Genomic DNA, 26,276 nt, shown 5'->3' with positions numbered 1-26,276 from the left:
AAAAAACTCTGGTTGGGGCAGCACGGTGGCGCAGTGGTTAGCCCTGCAGCCTCACAGCACCGAGGTCCCAGGTTTGATCCTGACTCTGGGTCACTGTCCGTGTGGAGTTTGCACATTCTCCCCGTCTTTGCGTGGGTTTCGCCCCCACAACCAAAAGATTTTCAGGCTAGGTGAATTGGCCACGCTGAATTGCCCCTTAATCGGAAAAAAATTAATTGGCTATGTTAAATTGTTTTCAAAAATGATCTGGTCACTGTCACATTGCTGTTGAGAGTTTGCTGTGTGCCAAGTAATTATTTGGCTCTAAATCACTAAGATGCTCAGTGTTTGTGAAAAGCACTGTTTAAAACTAGTGAACAGTCCAGTATAGTTTTATTTCAGTTTTAAAATTAGGATACATACTCATGCAAGCGAATTATTTTATTTTTTGTGACAAGTATATTTTCAGCTGTATGGACGAAATTGCACCAGTTAGCACTCAAATACAAAAAAATACAAAAATATATGTTAGGCAATAAAGGAGGAAATGTGTATGTTTTATTTATACTTCCCACTGGCACATGGAAGATCTTGCGTTTGTGATTGTGCAAATAATTTTCAGCTGAAACGTAAACCATAATTTCACTGTGGAAAATGAAAACGGACTGATGGTCCATTCTGTTGATCAGACTGCCTGAAACAGAAACTCTCGCCCAATATGCCAGTTCAAAGGGTCAATGGTGACCAGAACTGGACAACTCCAGTTGTTGCCTCAGTGTTTAATAAAGTTCCATCATTGTATCTCTGCTTTTGTATGCAATACCTCATCCAATAAAGGAAAGCATTCCACATGCTCGCTTGTCCACCTGTCCTGCCCCCTTCAAGAACCTGTGGACATGCAGTCCAAGGTCTCTTACTGCCTCAACCCCTCGCAATATCTTCCTGCTTACTGAATAATTCCCTTACTTTGTTTGCCCTCCCCAAATGTATTGCCTCACACTTTTCCAGATAGAAATCCATTTGCCACTTCTCTCCCACGCAACCAAACCATTGATGGCATTCTAGACTGGCTGCTATCCTCTTCACCATCAACTACACGACCAATTTTTGTCATCTGCAAATTTTCCAATCATGCCACCCATGTTAAACTCTCAATCATTAATATATACAACAAACACCAAGGATATCAATGCCAAACCCTGTAGAACACGACCGGAAACTGTTTTCCATTTATATCCAATCATTACCCTTTGTTCCCGGTCACTGAGCCAACTTTGGATCGACCCGGTCAACTTCCTCCATATCCCATGAGATCTCAATTTTCTGATCAGTCTGCCATGTGGGACCTGTCAAATGCTTTTCTGAAATCCATGTAGATAATATCTACTGTACTGCCCTCCTCAATCATCCTTGTTATTTCCTTAAAATAATTCTATTAAGTTAGAAAGACCTGGGGCAGCACAGTGGTGCAGCGGTTAGTGCTGCTGTCTCACGGTGCCAAGGTCCCAGGTTCAATCCCGCTCTGGGTCACTGTCTGTGTGGAGTTTGCACATTCTCCCCGTGTCTGCGTGGGTTTCGCCCCCACAACCCAAAGATGTGCAGAGTAGGTGAATTGGTCACGCTAAATTGCCCCTTAATTGAACAAAATGAATTGGGTACTCTAAATTAATTTTTTTTTTTTTTTTTTTTTTTGAAGTTTTTTATTTAACACAAATTTGTAACAGTTACAAAGCGAAAAATGGCCCTGTGCAAAGAGCCTTAACATAGTGAAAACGAACAGTGGGAAAGAATAAACATGTTAATAAATGTTGAAACCAAAAATCCTTCCATACGGCACTTTCCCTGCCAGCTCTGTTTACCCATGCCACACGTGTTCAACTACACTAAGCTAACGTGGCCCTAACCCTCTTCTCCCCCCCCCCCCCCCCCCCCCCCCCCCGCCTGGTCTCCCCTACTCCCCCAGGCCTGGCCTGCCAGGTCAGCCCTGCGCTTGGCCCTAGCCCGCCCCGCCCCCCCTCCGCTCTCCCTGGTGCCCCCTGACCTACGCTAGTCACACTGACCCCTGCCCTTGGCGCCTACCTGTCTCCCGTCCCAGCGCTCAGGCCCTCCCCCCCACCCACCAGGGACCCATTAACCTAATTGTATCCCACCGAGCCCTTTCAAGTCCCGTGACTAGCCCCTAGCCCATCCCCCCATCAGAGGCCCCGATCTCGCACCAGAAGGTACCAAGCACAGGCCCCCCCCCCCCCCCCCCCATTGCGATCCCCCCAAAGGACCCTAAACAGTGCGCCCTCCAGCCCCCACTCTCTGTCCAGGCTGAAAACAATCTTAGATAAAACATTACAGTACAGGATAGTTTAACAAACCGCCGCCACACAAAATGTCTGAAAGCCCCGAGTCCTTTAGTTCCAGTCCAGCTTCTTTTTCTTAGTAAAAGACCTAATCAGAGCAACTTTAAGTTAACAGGCCGCCGCCACTGTACAGCACTGAAAGAACTCAGTGCCCATTAGTTCAAGTCCAGCTTCTTGTCTTTAATAAAGGTCCAAACCTGTTCTGGTGTCTCAAAGTAGTAGTGGAGTTCCTCAAACGTAACCCAAAGCTTTGCAGGATATAGCATTCCAAACCTCACCTCCTTTTTGTAGAGGGCTGCCTTTACCTTGATGAATCCTGCACGCCTCTTGGCCAGCTCCGTTCCCAAGTCCTGGTAAATGCGCACTTCGCAGTTCTCCCATCTGCTGCTCCTCTCCGCCTTGGCCCATCGCAGCACACGTTCCCTGTCAGCAAGCCGGTGAAAGCGGACCACCAAGGCCCTCGGTCGGTCGCCCGTCCTGGGCTTCCTTGCGGGGGCTCTATGTGCCCCATCCAACTCCAGGGGTTGAGGGAAGGCCTCCGGTCCCATCAGCGCCTCAAGCATACCCGTCACGTATGCGCCCACATCCGACCCCTCGCAGCCCTCGGGGAGGCCAACGATTCTTAAATTCTGCCTCCTGGCTCTGTTCCCCAGCTCTTCAAGCTGCTCCTGCATCCTCCTCTGACGGGCGTTCAGCTCTTCCACCTCGTGCTCCAGCTCCGTTACCGTTCCCTCCTGACTGGAGAGCTTCGCCTCGACCTCCCTGAGCGCCTTCCCTTGGGCCGCCTGTGTCTCGACCATTCGGTCCATCACCGCTCTCATCGGGTCCAGCGTGTCCCTCCTCAGCTCGGCGAAGCAGTTCTTGAAGAACTCCATCTGCTCCTCCCTTGGCCAGTGAGCCTCTGCTCCCCGGTCCCCGCCGTCCGCCATGCTTGGCTGCCCGGCCTGGGTTCCCCGCTGCTCCCGCTTCGATCCTTGCCGCTCCACTCGACCGCTTCTGGTCCAGCTGCCCATACCCCGGGAAGAAAGCCTCTTCCCTGTCGTCTCCTCCACCGATTCAGGCTGCCAGGTCCCTAAAAAGTCCGTAGACAAAGGTCCGTTTGCCCATCTCGGGCGGGAGCGATCCGACCTGCGACCTGCCTCCTCGAGGGCGCCACCGGAAGTCTCTAAATTTATTTTTAAAAAGTTAATAAGACCTGATCTTCCCCGAACAAAATTGTGCTTACTGTCAGTGATCACCTTCTTTTGTTAAAAAAAAAAACTTGCCTCGCACTTCAGTTCTAAACTTTAAACCTATAAACCATGTCCTCTAGTACTTGATTCTCCTACCCTAGGAAAGAGCATCTGACCATCCACCCTGTCCATGCCACTCAATCTTGTAGACCTCTATCAGGTCGCCTCTCAATCTCCGTCGTTCCAGTGAGAACTGATCGAGTTCATCTAACCTCTCCTCATGGCTAATGCCCTCCATACCAGGCAATATCCTCGTAAACAACTTCTGTACCCTCTCCATAGCATCCACATCCTTCTGGTAGTGTGGCCACCAGAACTGTACACAATATTTCAAGGCCTAACTAAGGTCCTGTGCAGCTGCAACATGACTTGTCAATTTTTATATTTAATGCCCCGACTGATGAAGGCCAACATGCCATATGCCTTCCTGTCATCCATGTAGCCACCGACACCCGAAGTGAAGTTACAAGAATTGGAGGGGAGTTTGGAGGTGCTGGTGTTCCTAAAAGTAGTTATGGTGGTTTTTTGTTAAAGAAACTTTACTGAGTGCAGTGCATGTTGCTTGTTTCGGATCAGTATTCATCAAGACACAAGACAAATCCTGGGCAGGATTCCCATCCCGCCGCACCGGAAAACCGGTGCAGCGCACCCCCGCCGATGGCAGGATTCTCTGCCCCACCAGCCAGCAAATAGGATTTCTGTTGGAAAATCCCTGGGCGTGGGTGGGCTGCTGGCGCAACAGAAAATCCCGACAGCGAAGAATCCAGCCCCATGTGTTTTGCTCAAGGTAGTGCTGCAAAATCATTCACACTTACTCAAGAAGGAAGCTCCAGTTTAATGCCTCATCCAAAAGATGTGCCCCTTCAACAATACACACCCTCAATAGTGCACCATAATGCCAGCCTAAATTTTGTTAAGTTTCATTAAAAGCATTAATTGAGATGTTGGGTCTTGATTGGGGTAGTTGAGAAGCACTAAAGGTACAGCAAATAATGTTTTTATGAAAATGAAAAATGAAATGGAAATTGCTTATTGTCACAAGTAGGCTTCAAATGAAGTTACTGTGAAAAGACCCGAGTCGCCACATTCCGGGGCCTGATTCGGGGAGGCTGGTACGGGAATTGAACCCGCGCTGCTGGCCTGCCTTGGTCTGCTTTCAAAGCCAGCGATTTAGCCCTGTAGTAAACCAGCCACTGGCTGAACTTTTAAAAGTTCCAAATCTTACTGTTGGATCAGTATTAGGTGTTTCAGGATTGGGCATAATCACGATGGTCCATTCTGTTGAACAGTGGCAGCAACCTTAGGAGAATTTCATGCGTCATTGTGATACACAAAGTATATACGAGCTCAGGGTGGCTGAACTCTTCAGGATAAGAGAAATATGGGACAAAAATTTTATTTTCCGTAGAAGAGACGAGGTAACTTAACCCCAAATATTCACAATTTCTCCTGGGTTGTACAGAGTGGAGACAACACTACAGGGTTGTTGTAAAAACGTGCCTCAGGGTCAGAAAGTCATAGATTTAGTATAGTTAGCAATTTTAGCTCAAGCTTCGTATGAACTGCTACAAATGGAAAATGCCCCCACCATCACCACAAAAAGAGAACTGAGTCATTCAACGCACTGGGACATCTGGCAGTGCACCAAATGGCTACCATCTTTCTCTCCAGAGCATTTTAAGTGCTCCAATAAATTCCTGAAACATAGTTTTGTTTATAAAGTACCTTACAATAAGTGTACTAAAATTAAAAATCAAGGAACAGTGGTGGGGAAACTCAAGATTTGCATAGTCAACTCCTTGGATATTATTTTAAACACGGTGTTGTTTGACAAGCTGGACAGCACTGCTGGCAATTGTTAACCGAAGCATCAGAGTCCACTTGAACATGGACAATCCTCCGCAGCACATCACTTTCAAAACTACACATTAAAAAAAGCTTTCAAACAAACATCATGCCTCTAGAATGGAGAACAGGAAAAGCATCTCAACAGCTCACTTTGCAGCATGCAGATGCCAGCATATCAGAGCCAATTACCCGGCTGCACTTTGATGAGGGAAGATGGTTGAGCTTTTTCGACGGGTTACCCAAGCGTGATGGATGGGACATGAAAGTACCACAGCAAACGCCAGCTGGCAGGAAGCTACCTCGCTCTCATGAACACCATTACCAAAGGCTTTTCCACCTCTGAAAGAATGCTGTAGGTGGTTCTGAATAGCGTGCATCAATATAATGAATGGTCATAAGAAAATGCAAAAACCCGAAAGCCCAGCCTCTCCCAGACAGTAGCGGAGCATTTATAATAAGATCAATTTTCAAACGGCTGTACCTTCAATGTTTAGGTTCATGTGGAAAAAAAAATCACAACTCACGAAAAACGTATTGGAAACAATGAAACTCTCACACAGCACTATCTTCAAAAGAAAAGAGAAAGTAAAAGTATGATGCAAAGGAGACACAAGCACCTGTGCAGGGCCAGTGAGACGCCAATGCTTGCAGAAGCTTGCACCACCAGGACAGAAGGTGAAAGAGGGATTCATTTAAAATTCATTTAGCCAAGAGGTGGCACTGGCATATCGGACAAAATAGCCAATTGTACAATGAACCTCAATGATGAATATTTATTTAGGGAAGGGATAACATCAAAGGCAAAGATAAAAGAAAAGTAGTTTAATCACTTTGTTTGTCACCACCTCACCACAACCATATGATAAAAAAAAATCAGCAGATCCTAAACTGTGATGCTCATACCCTACCTCACACTAAGTTCTGCTCTCCTACCACTCCTGCCCTCAGTGGCCAACAATGGCTCATAACCCAGCAGCAACCTCTTTTTTTATTAAAAACTCTAAAAATACCTCAATGGTTTGACCTCTCAATCGCTATAAACTCCCCTGCCCAATAACCATTCAAGAGCTGTGTTCCTCCTACTCTGGCGTCTCATGCATCCCAGATTTTCTTCGCTGTACTGTTGCCGGCTGTGCCCTTTAGCCATTTAAAGGCCAATTTCAGCTTATCAACCACTCTTCCAAGAAAATTATTAAAACATACCTCTTCAGCCAAGACTATCTGCCCAAAACAAAATTTCACCTCACTGTTCCTTTGAAGCACCTGGGAATATTTTACTAATACAGTACAGTACACAAATGCAAGTTGTGGCAACCTCAATAAGAAATCACAGGAAACATGAACAAGTGGAATCCCTGAGGCTGTTCTGACATTCTGTTCGGTCATGGTTGATCTGTACCACAGTTTTGATACTCATTTCAACAAACCTAATAAAAATCTACCGAAAAATCAAATTTCAGTGGATGGCAGTCTATTGTACTGGAGCTCCTCCACCAGATCTCAATTACTTTGTAACCTTTAAAATCAAGAGGATCAAGGGCAGCACGGTAGCATTGTGGATAGCACAATCGCGTCACAGCTCCAGGGTCCCAGGTTCGATTCCGGCTTGGGTCACTGTCTGTGCGGAGTCTGCACATCCTCCCCGTGTGTGCGTGGGTTTCCATAGCGGTCTCAGACCACGCGCCACACTGGGTAGATTTGGAAATGGGAGAGGTGCGAGACCAGCGTCCGCTGTGGCGTCTGGATGTGGGGTTGCTGGCGGATGAGGAGGTGTGTAAGAGGGTCCGGAAGAGCATTGAGAGATATCTGGACATTAATGACACGGGGGAGGTGCAGGTGGGGATGGTATGGGAGGCCCTGAAGGCGGTGATCCGGGGGGAGCTGATCTCCATACGGGCACATAGGGAAAGGAGGGAGAGACAAAAGAGGGAGAGGCTGGTGGGGGAGCTTCTGGACGTGGATAGGAAATATGCGGAGGCACCAGAGGAGGGGCTGCTGGGGGAACGGCGTAGTTTGCAGGCTAAGTTTGACCTGTTGACCACCAGAAAGGCGGAGACACAGTGGAGAAGGGCACAGGGCGCGATTTATGAGTATGGGGAGAAGGCGAGTAGGATGCTGGCGCATCAGCTCCGCAAGCGAGATGCGGCTAGAGAAATTGGGGGAGTGAGGGAGAGGGGTGGGAACATAGTGCAGAAGGGGCCAGAAGTAAATGGGGTTTTCAGAGACGTCTATGAGGAGCTGTATCGGTCAGAGCCGCCGACGAGGGGAGGGGGGATGGAGGGCTTCTTGAACAAACTGAGGTTCCCCAAGGTCCAAGAGGAGCTGGTAGAGGGGCTGGGGGCGCAGATAGGGTTAGAGGAGCTAGTCAAGGGGATTGGGCATATGCAGTCGGGGAAGGCGCCGGGGCCAGACGGGTTCCCGGTGGAATTTTACAAAAAATATGCGGATCTGGTGGGCCCCGTGCTGGTGCGAGCCTTCAACGAGGCATGGGAGGGGGGGGGCTCTGCCCCCGACAATGTCGCAGGCACTGATCTCTCTGATCTTGAAGCGGGACAAGGACCCGTGCAGTGTGGGTCATATAGGCCTATCTCGCTCCTGAATGTGGACGCCAAGCTGCTGGCAAAGATCCTGGCTACCAGGATAGAGGATTGTGTGCCAGGGGTGATACACGAGGACCAGACGGGTTTTGTGAAAGGGCGGCAGCTTAATACGAACGTGCGGAGACTGCTAAACGTCATCATGATGCCGGCAGTGGAGGGGGAGGCGGAGATAGTGGTGGCATTGGACGCGGAGAAAGCATTTGATAGGGTGGAGTGGAAGTACCTGTGGGAGACGCTGGAACGGTTTGGATTTGGGGAGGGATTTATTAAATGGGTGAAGCTGCTCTATTCGGCCCCGACGGCAAGTGTAGTGACGAATGGTAGGAGATCGGAGTATTTTGGGCTCCACCGGGGGACCAGACAGGGGTGCCCCTTGTCCCCCCTGCTCTTCGCACTGGCAATTGAACCGTTGGCGATGGCACTGAGGGGCTCAGGGGGGTGGAGAGGGCTGACAAGGGGCGGGGAGGAGCACCGGGTATCGCTATACGCGGACGACCTGCTGCTATATGTGGCAGACCCAGTAGGGGGAATGCCGGAGGTGATGGAACTGCTAGCAGAATTCGGGGACTTTTCGGGGTACAAGCTTAACTTGGGTAAGAGTGAGGTATTTGTGATACACCCAGGGGACCAGGAAGAGGGAATCGGGAGACTCCCGTTGAAGAGAGCAGGAAAGAGTTTTAGATATTTAGGGGTGCAGGTGGCTAGGAACTGGGGGACTCTCCACAAGTTGAACTTCACTAGGCTGGTGGAACAGATGGAGGAGGAATTTAAAAGGTGGGACATGGTGCCGCTGTCGCTGGCGGGTAGAGTGCAGTCTGTTAAAATGACGGTCCTCCCAAGGTTTTTGTTTTTATTTCAGTGCTTGCCCATCTTCCTCCCTAGGGCCTTTTTCAAAAAGGTGACGAGCAGCATCATGAGCTACGTGTGGGCGCATGGCACCCCAAGGGTGAGGAGGGTCTTCTTGGAGCGGAGTAGGGAGAGTGGGGGGCTGGCATTACCCAACCTTTCGGGGTATTACTGGGCGGCTAATGTGTCGATGGTGCGCAAGTGGATGATGGAAGGGGAGGGGGCAGCTTGGAAACGAATGGAGAGGGCGTCCTGTGGCAACATAAGCCTGGGGGCCCTAGTAACGGCGCCATGGCCGCTCCCTCCCACGAGGTACACCACGAGCCCGGTGGTGGCGGCCACCCTCAAGATCTGGGGGCAGTGGAGGCGACACAGGGGGGAAGTGGGAGGTCTGATGGAGGCACCGTTAAGAGGGAACCATAGATTCATCCCGGGGAACATGGACGGGGGATTTCAGAGCTGGCACAGGGTGGGCATCAGGCAGCTGAAGGATCTGTTTGTAGATGGGAGGTTTGCGAGCCTGAGAGAGCTGGAGGAGAAATTCGGGCTCCCCCCGGGAAACGTGTTTCGACATTTGCAGGTGAAGGCATTTGCTAGCCGCCAGGTGGAAGGGTTCCCCTTGCTCCCCAGCAGGGGGGCGAGCGATAGGGTGCTATCGGGGGTCTGGGTCGGAGGGGGGAGGATATCGGACATATACAAAGTAATGCAGGAGGCTGAGGAGGCATCAGTAGAGGAGCTGAAAGACAAGTGGGAGGGGGAGCTGGGAGAGCAGATAGAGGATGGGACATGGGCTGATGCCCTGGAGAGGGTTAATTCTTCCTCCTCGTGTGCGAGGCTTAGCCTCATTCAATTTAAGGTGCTACATAGAGCCCATATGACGGGGACAAGGATGAGTCGGTTCTTTGGGGGTGAGGACAGATGTGTCAGGTGTTCGGGAAGTCCAGCGAACCATGTCCATATGTTTTGGGCATGTCCGGCACTGGAGGAGTTCTGGAAGGGGGTGGCAAGGACGGTGTCGAGGGTGGTGGGATCCAGGGTCAAACCAGGATGGGGGCTAGCGATCTTTGGGGTTGGGGTGGAGCCGGGGGTACAGGAGGCGAGAGAGGCCGGAATACTGGCCTTTGCGTCCCTAGTTGCGCGAAGAAGGATACTGATACAGTGGAAGGACGCGAGGCCTCCAAGCGTGGAAACTTGGATTAATGACATGGCAAGCTTTATCCAGTTGGAAAGGGTCAAATTCGCCCTGAGAGGGTCGGTACAAGGGTTCTTCAGGCGGTGGCACAGCCCTTCCTCGACTTTTTGGCTCAAAGATAGGGTGCAGAGGTCGCAGCAGCAGCAACCCGGGGGGGGGGGGGGGGGGGGGGGGGGGGGGGGGGGGCAACAACGGGGGTTGTGGGTTATTTAAGGTTGTAATGCGGACAAATTTGTTCGCAGTTCATGTTTGATGTTAATTGTTGCTTTGTTTGTTTTTTGGGGGGGGGGGGGGGGGGGGGAGGGACAGCGCGCGCGGGGGGTTGGACGGGGGGGGGGGGATATCTGTTAAGAGGGAATATTGTGTAATAGTCTATGGTTAGGGGGGGGTAAATATTCTCATGTAAAAAAATCTCTTCAATAAAAATTATTTAAAAAAAAAAAGAAAAACCACACATGGTTAGTTCTCAAACCAGGTTGGGATCGTTTACTGCCATTCTGAAAAGGTGAAGGCCGAAAAATAAAACTCACTGAACCACAAACTTAAACATTAAATTGCAATCAGGAAACTGAGACTAATTTTTAAAAAATGAACCGACTTCAAAGTAGCTTTCTCAATTAGTTAGGCAGGAAGTAACTTAATTTATCGAGGGCACAGGAAAACAAATAAATGCAGCAATTATCAGCATGTCACTTGTACTCAAGTTAAATTAGCAGACAAATGCCAACATTTCAATTTCAAGGAATCCACAGGAGTCAGCTTATGTCACAGATTTAAATATCTCCAAGGATGATGACAGGAGCTGCAACGGCCAGGTGGTTTTCATCACTGGAAAAAACAGAATGGACTTTTCCCCTATAATGCATTGAAGTTCCTGAATAAGCCCTACAGTGCTTCTTGTGGGATGCAGTTCTAACATCTTGCAAGTAAATTGTGATGTAGATTGGGAGAGGAGATTTCAGACAGACAACAGAACACCCAGCTGATTTTTCGACTGTCCCAAAAAAGCACAAATCAGCAAATGTGTTGTAATGGTCAGTGCTACACTTGTGTGGTATTTGCCCTTCAATCACTGCAGCTCCAATGCATGTAGCACATGCCCATGATGCTCCACAACGGGACTTATCATTGCAAGCTACTGCATTCCTCAGCATGGTCATAAACCAACACTCAAAAGTCAGGCAGGTCATCAATCCTACTCTTGACCAAAAAAAATACATGTCATACGGATGGATGGGGGAAGCACAAGAAAAATCCTCATATTGCACCAATACCGTGCCATAATCACCACAGTTAGAAATGCAATTTCCCCGCAAGCCTTAAAAGGTAGATTAAATATGCGGTCAATTATCAATAGCGGATTTCTTTTTTTTTTAATAAACAATTTTATTGAGGTAGTTTTTGGCTTTATAAACAGTTACAGACATCATCAGAAAGGAAGCAAAAAAGGCAAAAGTGTGCAAACATCCACGTACTTTCAATACTTCCACCGTAACATATTGCACAAGCCCGCTCCCCTCCCACCGGTACTACCCGCCATATTTTCCCTCCTACTCTACTCTACCCCCCCCCTGCTGACGCTCACTCTCCCGCAAAGAAGTCAATAAATGGTTGCCACCTCCGGGTGAACCCCTGCACAGATCCCCTCAAGGCGAACTTAATTTTTTCCATCCCCAGGAAACTCGACATGTCCGCAAGCCACCACTCAGTCTTCGGGGGCTTTGAGTCCCTCCACGCCAATAATATTCGTCGCCGGGCTATCAGGGAAGCAAAGGCCAACACATCGGCCTCTTTCTCCCCCTGGACGCCCGGGTCTTCCGAAACCCCAAAAATTGCCACCCCTGGACTCATCACCACCCTTGTTTTTAGCACCTGGGACATGACCCCCGCAAATCCCTCCCAGTACCCCCTCAGCTTAGGGCATGCCCAAAACATGTGAACATGGTTCGCTGGTCCTCCCGCGCACCTAGCGCATTTGTCCTCTATCCCGAAAAATTTGCTCATCCGAGCCACCGTCATATGGGCCCGGTGAACGACCTTAAATTGGATCAGCCCCGAGCCTAGCACATGTCGCGGTCGAATTTACCCTACTCAGGGCCTCTGCCCACAGCCCATCCTCCATTTCCCCGCCTAGCTCCTCCTCCCATTTAAGTTTCAGTTCCTCTGTCTGGGACCCTTCCTCCCTCATGAGCACCTTATATATACCCGAGACTCTGCCCTCCCCTTCTTCCCTCCGAGAGACTATTCTGTCGAGGATCCCCATTGGCGGAAGGCGCGGGAAAGATGGGACCTGTCTACGAACAAAGTCCCGCAACTGTAGGTATCTAAAATCATTTCCCCTTACCAACACAAATTTCTCCTCCAAGCTCCTCAAACTCGCGAAGCTCCCTTCCAGGAACATATCACCCACCCTTCCCGCCCCTGCTCGCCGCCATACTCAGAACCCCCCATCCATACTGCCGGGGGCAAACCGATGGTTGTCGCAGATTGGCGCCCAGACAGACGCCCCCATCTCCCCCACATGCCTCCTCCACTGGCCCCATATCCGCAGGGTCGCCACCACTACCGGGCTGGTGGTGTACTTGGCCGGCGGGCAGCGGTAGAGGAGCCGTGACCAGGGCTTCCAAGCTGGAGCCCCTGCACGAAGCCGCCTCCACCCACTCCCAAATAGACCCCGTACCCACCATCCACTTCCTTATCATAGCGATGTTGGCCGCCCAGTAATAATTGACCAGACTCGGCAAAGCCAGCCCTCCCTCGCTGCGGTTCCTCTCCAACATCGCCTTCTTCACCCGCGGGGATTTTCCCGCCCAGACAAAGCTCATGATCAGCCCGTTAACTCTTTTGAAGAAGGACTGTGGGATAAAGCTCGGGAGGCACTGAAAAATAAACAAAAATCGAGGGAGGATTGTCATCTTTACAGTCTGCACCCTCCCTGCCAGCGACAGCGGGAGTGCATCCCATCTCAGAAACTCTCCCTTCATTTGCTCCACCACCCTGGCCAAATTTAACTTATGCAGCCTGCCCCAGTCTTGTGCCACCTGGATTCCAAAATACCGGAAATTTTCCTCAACCAGCCTAAACGGTAGCCCTCTCAATCTGTTCTCCTGGCCCCTTGCCTGGATCACAAACATTTCACTCTTGACCGTATTTAATTTGTATCCTGAGAACTGGCCGAACTTCCTCAGCATTCCCAGTATAATTCCCATCCCGGCCACTGGGTCCGACACGTACAGGAGCAGGTCGTCTGCATAAAGAGAAACCCTGTGTTCAACCCCGCCCCTCACCATCCCCTTCCAACCCTCTGCGGCTCTCAGCGCAATCGCCAGCGGCTCTATGGCCAGCGCAAACAGCAGCGGGGAGAGCGGGCAGCCCTGTCTGGTCCCTCGGTACAACCTAAAGTACTCCGACACTTCTCTGTTGGTCCTGACGCTGGCCCTCGGGGCCTGATATAATAATTTGATCCAATCCACCAATCCCTCCCCGAACCCAAACCGTCCGAGCACCTCCCATAGATAGTCCCACTCCACCCGGTCAAAGGCCTTCTCGGCATTCATTGCCACCACTACCTCCACCTCTCTACCCGCCGGGGGCATCATTATCACATTGAGCAATCTCCTCAGATTGGCCGCCAGCTGCCTACCTTTCACGAACCCCGTTTGATCCTCCCCAATCACCTCCGGTACACAGTCCTCCATTCTACCCGCCAGTACCTTTGCCAGGAGCTTGGCGTCTACATTAATCAGGGAGATTGGCCTGTAGGACCCGCACGCCTCCGGGTCTTTACCCCGCTTCGATATCAGAGATATGGTGGCTTGTGACATTGTCGGCGGCAGGGTCCCTCTGTCCCTTGCCTCATTGAAAACCCTCGCCAAGACCGCCAATAGCGGATTTCTAATAAGTCATAATTCCTGCTGGAACCCAAGACAAATGAATGTCAATGGTAACTGTCCACGGTAAGATGCACAATTGAAATGGCAAGTGATAGGAAGGCCACGGTCATGCTTACAAATGGAACAGATAACTGAACAAAGATATCACCCAGTATGCATTTGATCTCCCCAAAGGTGCACTTGGAAAGAAAGTTACATTGTCTTCTGATATTTTTTCAACTAAGAAATTTCCTCAGTGAGGTTGAGAGGGGCGTCTACAATTTCTGACCTATTTCTACATCTACATGGTCAAGCACACATCATTGGGACTGTGACCAGGTTAAAACGAAAGCTGAATAGACCTTTTTGACAAAATAAGTGGCAATGGGTGAAGAACACAAAATGAATTCAGATGAGGGGTGAATGGATACAGCTGCCCATATTCAAAACAAAAGAATAAATAAGGAACGAGAAAAACAGCAGCAACAAAAAAAAAAAGCTGAAATTGTTAAACTCAATGTTGAGTCCAGAAGGCTGCAGAGGGCAGAGTTGAAAGGCTAGATGTTGATCTTCAAACTTGCATTGAGCTTCTGTGGGACACTGGCAGACCAAAGACAGAAAGACCAGAGCAGAAGCAAGGTGCACAATTGAAATGGCAAGTGACAGGAAGGCCACAGTCATGCTGACAAATGGAACAGATAACTGAACAAAGCTATCACCCAGTATGCATTTAATCTCCCCAAAGGAAGCACTTGGAAAGAAAGTTACATTGTCTTCTGATATTTTTTCAACTAAAGATTTTCCTCAGTGAGGTTGAGAGGGGCGTCTACAATTTCTGACCTATTTCAGGGACTTTGGCTCTCAGCCCATCCCCTCCCTTCTGCAACCATGGTAAGTGTTGCCCTTGTTCTCACCTTCCACCCGACCAATCTGTGTTGAACGCATTATCTTGCACTATTTCTGTCACCTCCAGTACAATGCCACCACCAAACATATCTTTCCAACTCCCCCCACCTTTCAGCATTCCAAATGGACTGTTCCCTCCAATCCATTCCTCAGTCACTCAGATATCTTCTCCCTTTCCAGTCGCAGCTTTTCATACAAGTAGGAGATTCAGCAGTTGCCCTTTCATTTATTTTCTCACTGTGCAAGGCCTCAAAACACTCCTTCTTTGGGTTCTGCACCATGTAACTTTTTATGATTTAATTCCTCCTGCCCTCCACCCTATCACAGACCTGCCCCTTTTATTCTTGCCCCTTTTCACTTATTCACAAATAGTTACATTTTCATCTTTCCTCAATTCCGATGAAAGATCAAGGACCTGTAACATCAACTCGGTTTCCCTCTCCACAGATTGCCAAACCGGAGTACTTCCAGCATTTGGTTTTTATGTCAAATTTCCAGAATCTACAGTATTTAGCTTCCAAGCTGCACATTAGCCAGAACATTGCTTAGAAGACAAGTTTATTTTTAAATGCAGCTCTGACAAAGCAAGCAAGAGGAGCGTAAACAGTGGTTGATGGGGACTTAGCTTGAAACAAGTCACAACGTAATAACATCAGGGGAGCAAGGGGGTCTCGTCGGAAGCACACCAGATTGGATTTCCAGGAAAAGTCACTACAACTTACTAGTTTTCTCTGGTTCCTCTGGGGCAGTGCCTGCAATGCCGCTGTTTTCCAGGCCATATGAAGGATCCACTTTCCCAGAAGACTGGGCCATCTCCTGCACTTTCTTCACATGAGCCTCCACCAGTTCAACTGGCACCTCCTCCCTTACATGGGAAAATTCCTCTGCAAAGAGAAATATAATTATTCATAAATGCAACAACCGGTCAAATGGGAAATCTAACAAGGGCTTGGAATAGTAGAGAGTGAAGTTCCTGCATCTCCTGAAACCTCATAGGAAATTAATAGAATAAGTGATGGATGGATGTGATTTCCTGATCAAAATACAGTTATACTATCAGAGCTGAGGAATTATGCACAAAGAGTCGACAACCAAGTGTTTTACACATGTAAAAAACAAGAATGATACATTTAAACAAGAATCTACTTTCTCTGGTCAAGGATGTCCAGAACAATGGGTCAAGCATAAAATTGATGAACAGCTTTTTGGGGATAAGCACTTTTACTACCACGGAAGGCCTTCAATGATTGGAAAAATCAAGCTTTCAAGCCCCCTTCTGATAGATCAGGGGTGGGCAAACTTTTCCGTGCAAGGGCCGCATTCAGAAATTCACAATTCACAAAGGGCCGCATAGTATATTAAGTAAAATAATTACTTCACCCGGTTATGATTCTGGGCGCCTCATATAGAACATAGAACAGTACAGCACAGAACAGGCCCTTCGGCCCTCGACGTTGTGCCAAGCAATGATCACCCTACTCAAGTCAACGTATCCACCCTATACCAGTAAGTAACCCAACAGCCCCCCCACCCATTAACCTTTAAAAAAAAAAAATTTCTTTTTTTTTTAAATTTAAAAAAAAAATTTTTTTTTTTTTTTTTTTAATGACTTGGTGGGCCGCAGAAATACCTTTGGCGGGCCGCATGCGGCCCGCGGGCCGTAGTTTGCCCACCCCTGTGATAGATGGTTCTTAGAGAAGAATCAATAGATTTTTTAAAAATTCTTTCATGCGATGTTGATGTTACTGGCAAGGCCAGCATTTGTTGCCCATTGCTAATTGCTCTTGAACTGATTAGCTTGCTCGGCCGTTTCAGATAGTGGTGTGGGTTCGGAGTCACATGTAGGCTTGACCAGGTAATATTGGCAGATTTCCTTCTATAAAAGGCGCGCAAGTGAACCAGGTGGGTTTTTACAGCAATCAATAAGAATTCCATGGACACCCTTACTAAAACTTTGTTATATTCCTGATTTATTAACATAATTCATATTTTACCAACTGCCAAGGTGGGATTTGAACCCATGTCCCCAGAGCATTAGCCTGAGCAAATGGATTCCTAATCCAGTGATATTACCACTCCTCCACCGTCTCCTTGTAGATATGGAACAAGGGTGACGGAAATGGGATTGAGGTACCATTCAGCCATGATCAAATTGAATAGCAAAGCAGACTAGGAGGAGCTGAATGACAATCTCATGTTCTTCTGAAATTTTACTCTATTTTAATAATTTTACTCAGTAGAAGTATCCCTTGTATACCAGTTCAAACACTTGTGGTGGTATTATCAGAGCAAAGGTTTCAGACAGAATCTATCTCACAAATGTCTCAAAGCAGTTCAAGATATGGAAGAGCACATTGCTGAGCAGAGAAAAACGAAGTTCATAGGGAGAATTTGCAAGTGACAAAATCACAATGCTTCCACTGCAGAAAGCAGCCGTTTGGCCTAATATGTCTGCACCAGCTCTTCATATGAACATTATAACTTAACGCCACCCCTGCCTTTTCCCCTGCATATTTATCTTCAAGTAATCATCTAATGCCGTCTTGATTGTCTCAATTGGATTTGCCTGCATCACACTTCTACGGAATGCTTTCCAAACACAAACCAATCGTGTGAAAAAGCCTTTTCATACATCACATCTGCTTCTTCTGCAAATCATTTTTAAAACAGTGCCCTCTCATTCTGGATTCATTTACGAGGGGGGACCAGTTTCGCTCCATTTACTCTGTCCATAAGACCAGAAGACAAAGGAGCAGAAGTAGGTCATTCGACCCATCGAGTCTGTTCCATTCAATGAGATCATGGCTGATCTGAAATGATAATCCTCAAATGTTCACTTTTCTGCCTTATCCTCATAACCCTGGATTCTCTAACTGATTAAAAATGTTTATCTCAGCCTTGAACACACTTAACAACCCAACCGCAACAGCCTACTGCAGTAAAGAATTCTACAGATTCAGATTCACTGCCCTCAGAAGTAATTCCTCCTCGTATCCGTTTTAATGGACCACCTCTGACTTTGACATTATGCCCTCTGGTCCCAGACTCTTCCACAAGGGGAAACAATCGCTCAGCATGGAAAAAATCCCTCCCTAACCCAGGATTAACCCAACAAACCTTGTCTGGACTGTCTCCAAATCCAGTATATCTTTCATTAGATATGCGGACCAAAACTGTTCCTGGTATTCCAGGTGTGGTGTAACAAGTACCTTGTATAGTTTTAGCAAGACTTCCCGATTTTTAATACTCCATTCCCTTTGAAATAAAGGCCAACTTTCCATTTGCCTTCCATATTACCCGCTGAACTTGCCTGCTAGCGTTCCCTTTGTCCTGCAGCTTTCTGCAGTCTTCCTCCATTTAAATCATATTCAGCTCCTTTATTCTTCTCACAATAATGCATAACTTCACATTTTCCTGCATTACATTCTGCCGCTCACTGTATCCCTCTGTAGATTGCCATCCTCATAACTTGCCTTCCTACCTATATTTGTAGCAGCAAACTTGGCAACAATAATAATAATGTTTATTGTCACAAGTAGGCTTTAACACTGCAATGAAGTTACCGTGAAAAGACCCTAGTCACCACATTCTGGCGCCTGTTTGGGTACACAGAGGGAGAATTCAGAATGTCCAAATTACTAACAGCACGTCTTTCGGGACATGTGGGAGGAAATCAGAGCACCCGGAGGAAACCCACGCAGACATGGGGAGAACGTGCAGACTCCACACTAGACAGTGACCCAAGCCGGGAATCAAACCTGGATCCGTGGCTCTCTGCTCACCACTGTGCCACCCAATAGTACGTTCACTTCCCAGCACTGATCCCTTTGGCACTCAACTAGCTACTCTTATCCAGCCACCTCATGATTTTGAGTATCAAATCTCCTCTCAACCATCTTAACTAGGAGAACAGTACTATCTTCTGTAATCTATCCTTTTATTAAAAAGAAAGGTTCTTCAAATAATTCTGAAGCCAAGAGGTAACGGCTGTTCAGAGAATTGCAGAAATGTCAACCAGATATCCTGGGATGGAACATGCAACTACCCACTGATATGCCCCTTCCAATTCTCCTAACCCTCAAAATCACAGTAATCACAGGGGTTAAATAAGTTGTCTGTCTTATTGCCTGCTGGCTCCAGCAGCAAACACAGGTCACCACCGTTGTATAGGTATCACCTTCCAGGACATGAAATTTCAACAATCATACACCCTTCTAAAAGAGAAGGTAGACAACACAGTCAGACGAATGATTCCATTTATTCAATTTCATTGTTGAAGCCAAAGACAAGCGTTGCATTAATCTGTCATAATCATGTGTGGCAGAGTGAAGGTCGACAGCTCATTAAACAGTAAAGCTCTAACAAGGTCAGACAAGGACTGCGCTCTGTTGTCTCATTAATATTTTAAAGACCCATCAACCAAATGTGATTATTCTGGTTTAGTAAATGCACATATTTACTCTGGCAATGAAGCAACATTTTTCTTGCCTTTTGCAGAGGCATAAGAAGAAAAAGCACATTTTGTATCCCCCATTTGGCGTCTGAGGGAACCCTGGGTGATGCTGAAGACCTTCCCATTTGTTTGAAACAGTATATAAATTGCAGGCAGCTGATGTCCTTGACCATCCTAGGCCTTACCCTAACTTAAGTACAAGTTAAAGACAAGAATAAAACATTTGTAAAAGCATCGTTTATGTAACCAATAAGTGACTGATAATGAGCAGGAAGGAGAGGAGAACAAAAAAGGTGCTGAAAAAGAATATGAATTCTTATTTATACTTATTCATGGGATCAGGTGAGGAAGGAGCAGTGCTCCGAAAGCTCGTGTTTGAAACAAACCTGTTGGACTTTAACCTGGTGTTGTAAGACTTCTTACTGTGCTCACCCCAGTCCAACGCCGGCATCGCCACATCATATTCATGGGATGTCAGATCACTGACAAGGCTAGCAGTTACTACTCATCCCAAGCTGTCTTGAGACAAGATCAGTGGACCTCCGGTGATGGCCATGGTACACACGGTACACACACACACGCACGTACACACGCACAACACACACGCACAGTGGCTCCTGCCCGAGGATGCATATTTGGGCCTTTTTGCGCGATTTCTTGGGATGTTGCATGCAGAAAATGAGAGGATCAAGGTAATTGATTTTCTCCTTCGGCAGAGGGATGTCAAAAAACAATAAAATGAGGAGCTAGTCAATCAAAGGGCATTCCTCAGACCAGGGCAATGTGCGTAAAACTGGAAAGGAAAGATGGTGGAGGGACCTGTAACGTCACCACCTACACAACAGTGAAAGGAGCAATTGATTGAATTTATCACGGCAGAATTCAAGAAACAGAGGCTGGAAGCCTCGGAGGACCTAGCGGAAGTTGTATAGCCATTAAGGCGGCCATGGAGAGCCAATAAAGACCATGGAGAGAATAGAGCCGAGTCTGGAGATGCAGAAGGTTGAGCAATCAGTGATTGACCATGAGGATCCGATTGCTATGCTGGTAATGGCGGAGAGGTAGGAAAGGCTGAGGGAGAAGGCTGACGAACTTGAGACCCACCCATGGAGGCAGAACTTAAGAATCATGGGGGTACTTGAAAAGCAGTGAAGGAACAAAAGTCACAGAATTTGTGGCTAAAATGTTTGAGAAGCTGGTTGGTTTTGGGGGGGGGGGGTCTTTGATCATCCTCAGAAATGGATCGAGCTCATCAGTCGCTGGGGGAAAGCAGATAGCTGGAGAGTGGCCACATGCAATTATTGTGAGGCTACACGGGTACCGAGACAAGGAAAGGATTCTGAAGTGGGCTAAGGAGACCTGCAAGTATCTTGGAAGGTCACATGGTCCATATTTTCCAAAACATGGGAACAGAGTTGGCCAAGAGAAGGGCTGGCCTAAAAAAGAACATTTCTGGAACAAGCCTTTCCATTCACCTGAAGAAGGAGCCGTGCTCCGAAAGCTCGTGTTTGAAACAAACCTGTTGGACTTTAACCTGGTGTTGTAAGACTTCTTACTAAAAAAGAACAAGGGTGCTCTTTTCAAAAACAAGGTTCGGTTTGGTATGATATACCCAATTCATTTGTGAGTCATACATGGAGGAAAGGAGTATTATTTTTGACACAATGGAAGAGATGGATCAATTTATAAAAGATCATGGATTCGGGGATATTTGAGGATGTTGGTTCTTACATAGGTTCACTTGCAAGGCTGAATTGTGGTATTGTACTTAAGGAGGGGGGGGGGTTAAAGGACTGTATAGTTTATAAGTTCGATGTTATTGTTTACCTTCGTTATTGTTATTCACTTTGCACATTTAATATGGAGTTTATAGAGTTCTGCAACATTTGCCGCCCCGTATTCTGGGTATAGGTATTAGGGGTTTTGAACCTATTTGGAGTTTTATGGGATGCACGCGGGGGAGTGGTGGTGGTGCAGTGAGGGATGGGCAGTAAGGAGGGGGACACTTAGAGGTTTTTGGCTTTAATGAAGCCAATTTTTAACCTCAGGGAGGAGGTCACAAATGTTTGTTAATAGAAGAGAAGTGGGGGAAAGAGCCGGGCCCGGCGGGGGCGGGGAGGCAGTGGGTCTTTCTTTGGGAAGGATGGGAATGTGGAAAGAGGGATGGGTCGCTGACGTTGACGGCTTTCCTATGGAGTCACTGGGTGGAGGGGATGGGGACGACAACCACCTTGAGGGGAGCCAGGAGATGGGAGAGACAGGGGCCAGGGGAAGCACACTAGGCTCTGGATGTGGCTGATCGGAATGGGGGGAGGGGAGGAGAGAGTGTGTGGATCCTCCTCTACCAGACTGATCGAGAAATGCAAGGGGATTGTATGGGCCAATCAAGAGATCTCGACTGTTCGTCCACTTAAAAAGTTTAAAGGCAGACAAGAGTTTTATACAAGAGACTCAGCTTGGGATCAAAGACCAAATGAGGTTTAGGAAGGGGTGGGTGGAATCCATTTAGGGTTTAATTCAAAGATGAGAGGGACGGCAATGCTTATTGGTTCACGGGTAGCATTTTCAGCGAGCAACGTAGTGGGAGACCCAGGGGGTAGATACGTGGTGGTCAGTGGCAGATTGGAGGGAGTGCCCGTAGGTTTGGTGAATGTTTATGCCCCCAATTGGGATGATGGTGATTTTGCGAAGAAGCTATTTGCTAAGATGCCAAACGTGGATACGCATTGGTTTATCATGGATGCAGATTTTAATACTGTGCTTGACCCTTTGGTGGACCTGTTGTGCCCCAAGTCCCTGAAGTCCAGAGTAACGAAGGAGCTGTTGGGGTTCATGTATAAGATGGGGTAGTGGACCCAATGGGATTTGGACACCTGAGAGCGAGAGAGTTCATTGTTTCACGCATACATCAGGTGTGCTCCTATATCAATTTTTTTTCTTATGGATAAGACATTGCTGGCAGGGGTGGGAGGATCATAATATTTGGCATTGTTGTGCTCTATCATGCGCCATGCTTTGTGGATCTATGCATGGAGAAAGGGGGCATCCCAACGACCGCAATGGAGGTTCGATGTAGGTTTGCTGGCGGATGAGAAACATGTGCAAAGATTGGGACTGCCATATCATCAAATACCAAGAGATGATTAAATGTGGTGATGACTGTTGGGCCAGGAATGGAGGTGCTAATATCAATCAACGCAGAAAAAGCTTTTGATCAGGTTGAGTGGAAGTATTTTTTCGAAATACTAGGGCTATTTGGTCTTGGGCCAGGATTTGTTGACTGGATTAGATGGTTATACAGCAAGTGTGCATACAAACACTATTATTTTGGGATATTTTAGCTTGCAACTGGTAACAAGGCAGGAATGCTGACTGTCTCGATTGCTCTTTGCACTGGCAATCAAACCATTAGCAATGGCGCTTAGGATGTTGACGGAGTGGAGAGGAATAGAGAAGAGGGGTGCTGCACAAAGTCACCCGGCATGTGAATGATCTGCCGTTATATATCACAGTATAGACTGAAGTTTGAGGGATACTGACAAAATTTGGCTCGTTCTCAGGATATAAGCTCAATGTGGGAAAGACCTTTTTCCGGTCAATGCTTAGGAGAATGGATTCGGAGAGGTGATTGTTCCAGCTGGTTAGGGCGAGCTTTAGGTATCTAGGAATCCAGGTGGCACGTAATTGGGTACAGTTGTGTAAATTAAACTTGGCCAATCTGGTAGATGGGGTGAAGGAAGACTAAGAGATGGATGTTTTCCCGTTATCTTTGGCAGGAAGGATCCAGACCGTGAAGATGATGGTCCTCCCAAAGTATTTGTCTTTCAGACCCTCCTGATCTTCTTGCCCAAATCTTTTCTTATGAGGGCAAGAACAGGATGATTTCAGACTTTGTATGGACAACGCACCCAAGACTCAGGAAGATATTTTTGGAGCGAGACAGGTAGTCAGGTGGTTTGGCATTCCCAAATTATTACTGGGCAGCGCACACGGATAGGTTTGGAAGTGGGTCACAGAGGAAGGATCGGCGTGGGAACGAATGGAGGAGGCTTCATGCAGGGGGACAAGTCTGAGGGCACTGGTGATGGCATCTCTTCTGTTCTCACTGGCAAAATACTCCATAATTCCATAGGGGGGTTGCCACATTGAGGACCTGGAACCACATCAGGCAACATGTTAAGATAGGGCATGCTGCTGTGGGCACCAATCTGTGACAATCCGAGATTTACCCCAGCAAGGCTGGACTCAAGGTACAGGGTGTGGGGCGAGAGGGGATAGAGTGGTTCAGAGATAAAGTTTGCCATCAGGGGAGGAGAGTTCCACTCAAGGTGGGGGGCTGTTCACACCCTTCTTTAAGTATTGACAAGTGACAGCGCGGTGGGTGGGCCTGCATTTTATATTATTTACAGTATAGTTATAAAGCAGGGCAGATAGAATTTAAGACGGGGATGGCTGTTGGGATATACTTCTTTAAAGTTGACTGTGTTGTATCGTATGGTGTGTTTTGTATACAACATGAAGATGTCTTGAATAAAAAAAATTCAGAACAAGAGAAGGTATCAGTAAGCCATCTTCTTGACTCCTACATTTCAGCTGGTGTGGTACACCAACAGAGCTTTTAGGAAAGATTTTGACACAACCAGTGTGAGCAAAGACAATATAGTTCCAAATCACAATAGTGTGTTGCTTGGAATAGAACTGTCAGTTCGCAATGTTCCCATGCTTCCACTGCCCTGTCCTTTGAGGTGGTACAGATTATGGGTTTGGAAGGTGCTATCAAAGGAACCGTGGGAAGTTGATGCAGTGTATCTTGTATATAGTACACACTATGGGCACTGTGAAGGATTTGAAGTTTATGGCGCTGGTGCCGATCAAGCAGATGGTCGTGTCCTAGATGATGTTGATGGCACAGTGGCTAGCACTGCTGCCTCACAGCGTCAGAGGTGTGGGTTCAATCCCAGCCTTGGCTGTCTGTGTGGGGTTTGCACGTTCGCCTGAGTCTGTGTGCATTTCCTCCAGGTGCTCCTGTCCTCCCACAATTCAAAAATGTGTGATTAGGTGGATCAACTATGCTAAATTTCCCTCAGGGCCAACAGTTAGGTGGGGTTATTGGGATAGGGTGCAGGATTGGGCCGAGGTAGAGTACTGATTCAGAGGCTGGGTGCAGACTTGATGGGCCAAATAACCTCCTTCTACACTGTAGTGATTTCTATTCTATGGTTCTATGTTGAAGTTTGAGCTATACTCACCCCACTAAGTGGACATTATACCATCACACTTCCAACCTGTGTCTCAGTTGATCAACAGACTTCAGATTTGGGGTCGTCACATGTAGTGTGAAAAATATTGTTCTGCATACAGTCCAGACAAATCGTTCCATACATGACAAAACATAGAACATACGATAGATACATAATGTAAATACATAAACACAGACATCGGGTGACGCATACAGAGTGTAGTGCTACTCAGTAGGGAAGATGCTTGGCGAGATCAGTTCAGTCCGTAAGAGGGTCATTCAAGAGTCTGGTAACAGCAGGGAAGAAGCTGCTTTTGAATCTGTTAGTGAGTGCAATCAGACTTCTGTACCTCCTGCCCGATGGAAGAAGTTGGAAGAGAGAATAACCCGGCTGGGAGGGGTCTTTAATTATGCTGCCTGCTTTCCCAAGGCAGCGGGAGATGTAGACAGAGTCAATGGATGGGAGGTAGGTTTACATGATGGACTGGGCGGTGTTCATGACTATAGTTTCTTGCGGTCTTGGGCCGAGCAGTTGCCATAACCAACCTGTGATGCAGCCAGATAGGATCTTTCTATTGTGCTTCAACCATCTCCACCTCGGCACCATTGATGCAGATAGGGGTGTGTACGATGCGATGTTTCCTGAAGTCAATGACCAGCTCCTTAGCTTTGCTGACTTTGATGGAGAAATTCTTGTCGTTACACCATGCCACTAGGTTCTCTATCTCCCTCCTGTGCTGACTCGAGATCCAGTTACTCACGTTTCTGGCCAATGAATGTCATGGGGAGATGGTTCAGTCCGCTCACCAGAGATGGTCATTACCTGGTACTTGTACGGTGCAAATGTTACTTGCTATTTATTGGCCCAAGCTCGAATGTTGTCCAGGTTGTACTGCATACGAGCACAGACGGCTTCAGCAAGCATCCCACTTCTGACCTCATGTTGAGGGAATGTCATGGCTGAAGTAGCTGAATATGGGTGGGCCAATACAATATCAAGCAGCTTCTGCAGTTAACTGCTGGAAGTCAATCATGTCAGTTCCAACCACAATAACCATCTTGCTTTGTGCAGAGAAGGCTGAAGGGAAACCTGATGGAAGTGCTACAAAATTGAGGGGCACAGATAGAAAAGGAACTTTCCCCCTTAGTGGAGGGATCAATAACCAGGGGGCATAGATTGAAGGTAAGGGGCAGGAGATTTAACAGGGATTGAAGGAAAGGTTTTCTCACGCAGAGGGTGGTGAAAATCTGGAGCACATTGCCAGAAAGGGTGGGAGAGGCAGGAACATTCAATATTTAAGAATCATCAAAGGGACGTCCGGTGGCTGCTATGAAGGAGCAAGTCGCACATTTGGTGGCTCCCGCTCGGGTCGGACTTTTGGACCTTGTCCCCCGACTTGAATTGTAAAACTGATGACAGAGGTAATTGTGTACTGAATTCCCACATTGGTGCTTGGAGAGAAGGACTAGAAGTGCTCGTAAAGGCAGAAACAGAAAGACAGAGAAGGCTTGGGCTGAAGCTGCAGCGGGAGACAGCATGGCGCAGGACCGGACCTCTGGTTTGTTGACCCAGCGGTCAACAGAGCAGCTGATACAAGTTATTCAGGAAGGCTTTGCTAAGCAGAAACAGGACTGCTTGGACCCGATTAAAGAGTCAATTGAGCGGCTGGATTTTAGATTGGACGCCCAAGATCGGGCGATCCAGAAAGTCGAGAAGGTGCTGGCTGACCAGGAGGAACATCAAACTGCGGTGGAGTT

General features: G+C 47.6%; 1 protein-coding gene across 4 annotated transcripts in view; it reads right to left on the bottom strand.

Annotated features, from left to right (window-relative positions):
* smarcc1a (SWI/SNF related, matrix associated, actin dependent regulator of chromatin, subfamily c, member 1a) overlaps nucleotides 1–26,276 on the bottom strand; it is a 260,613-nt gene that overhangs the window by 83,160 nt on the left and 151,177 nt on the right. For all 4 annotated transcript variants that reach the window (XM_038808949.1, XM_038808946.1, XM_038808948.1 and 1 more), the window contains exon 21: nucleotides 15,549–15,710. In XM_038808949.1, the coding sequence (XP_038664877.1) occupies nucleotides 15,549–15,710 (162 nt within the window). The remainder of the gene's footprint in view (nucleotides 1–15,548; nucleotides 15,711–26,276) is intronic.

Source organism: Scyliorhinus canicula, chromosome 10, assembly GCF_902713615.1.
Source record: "Scyliorhinus canicula chromosome 10, sScyCan1.1, whole genome shotgun sequence".
NCBI lineage: Eukaryota > Metazoa > Chordata > Chondrichthyes > Carcharhiniformes > Scyliorhinidae > Scyliorhinus > Scyliorhinus canicula.
Note: the sequence above shows the minus strand (reverse complement) of the source record. Positions and strands in the feature narration are given on the sequence as shown.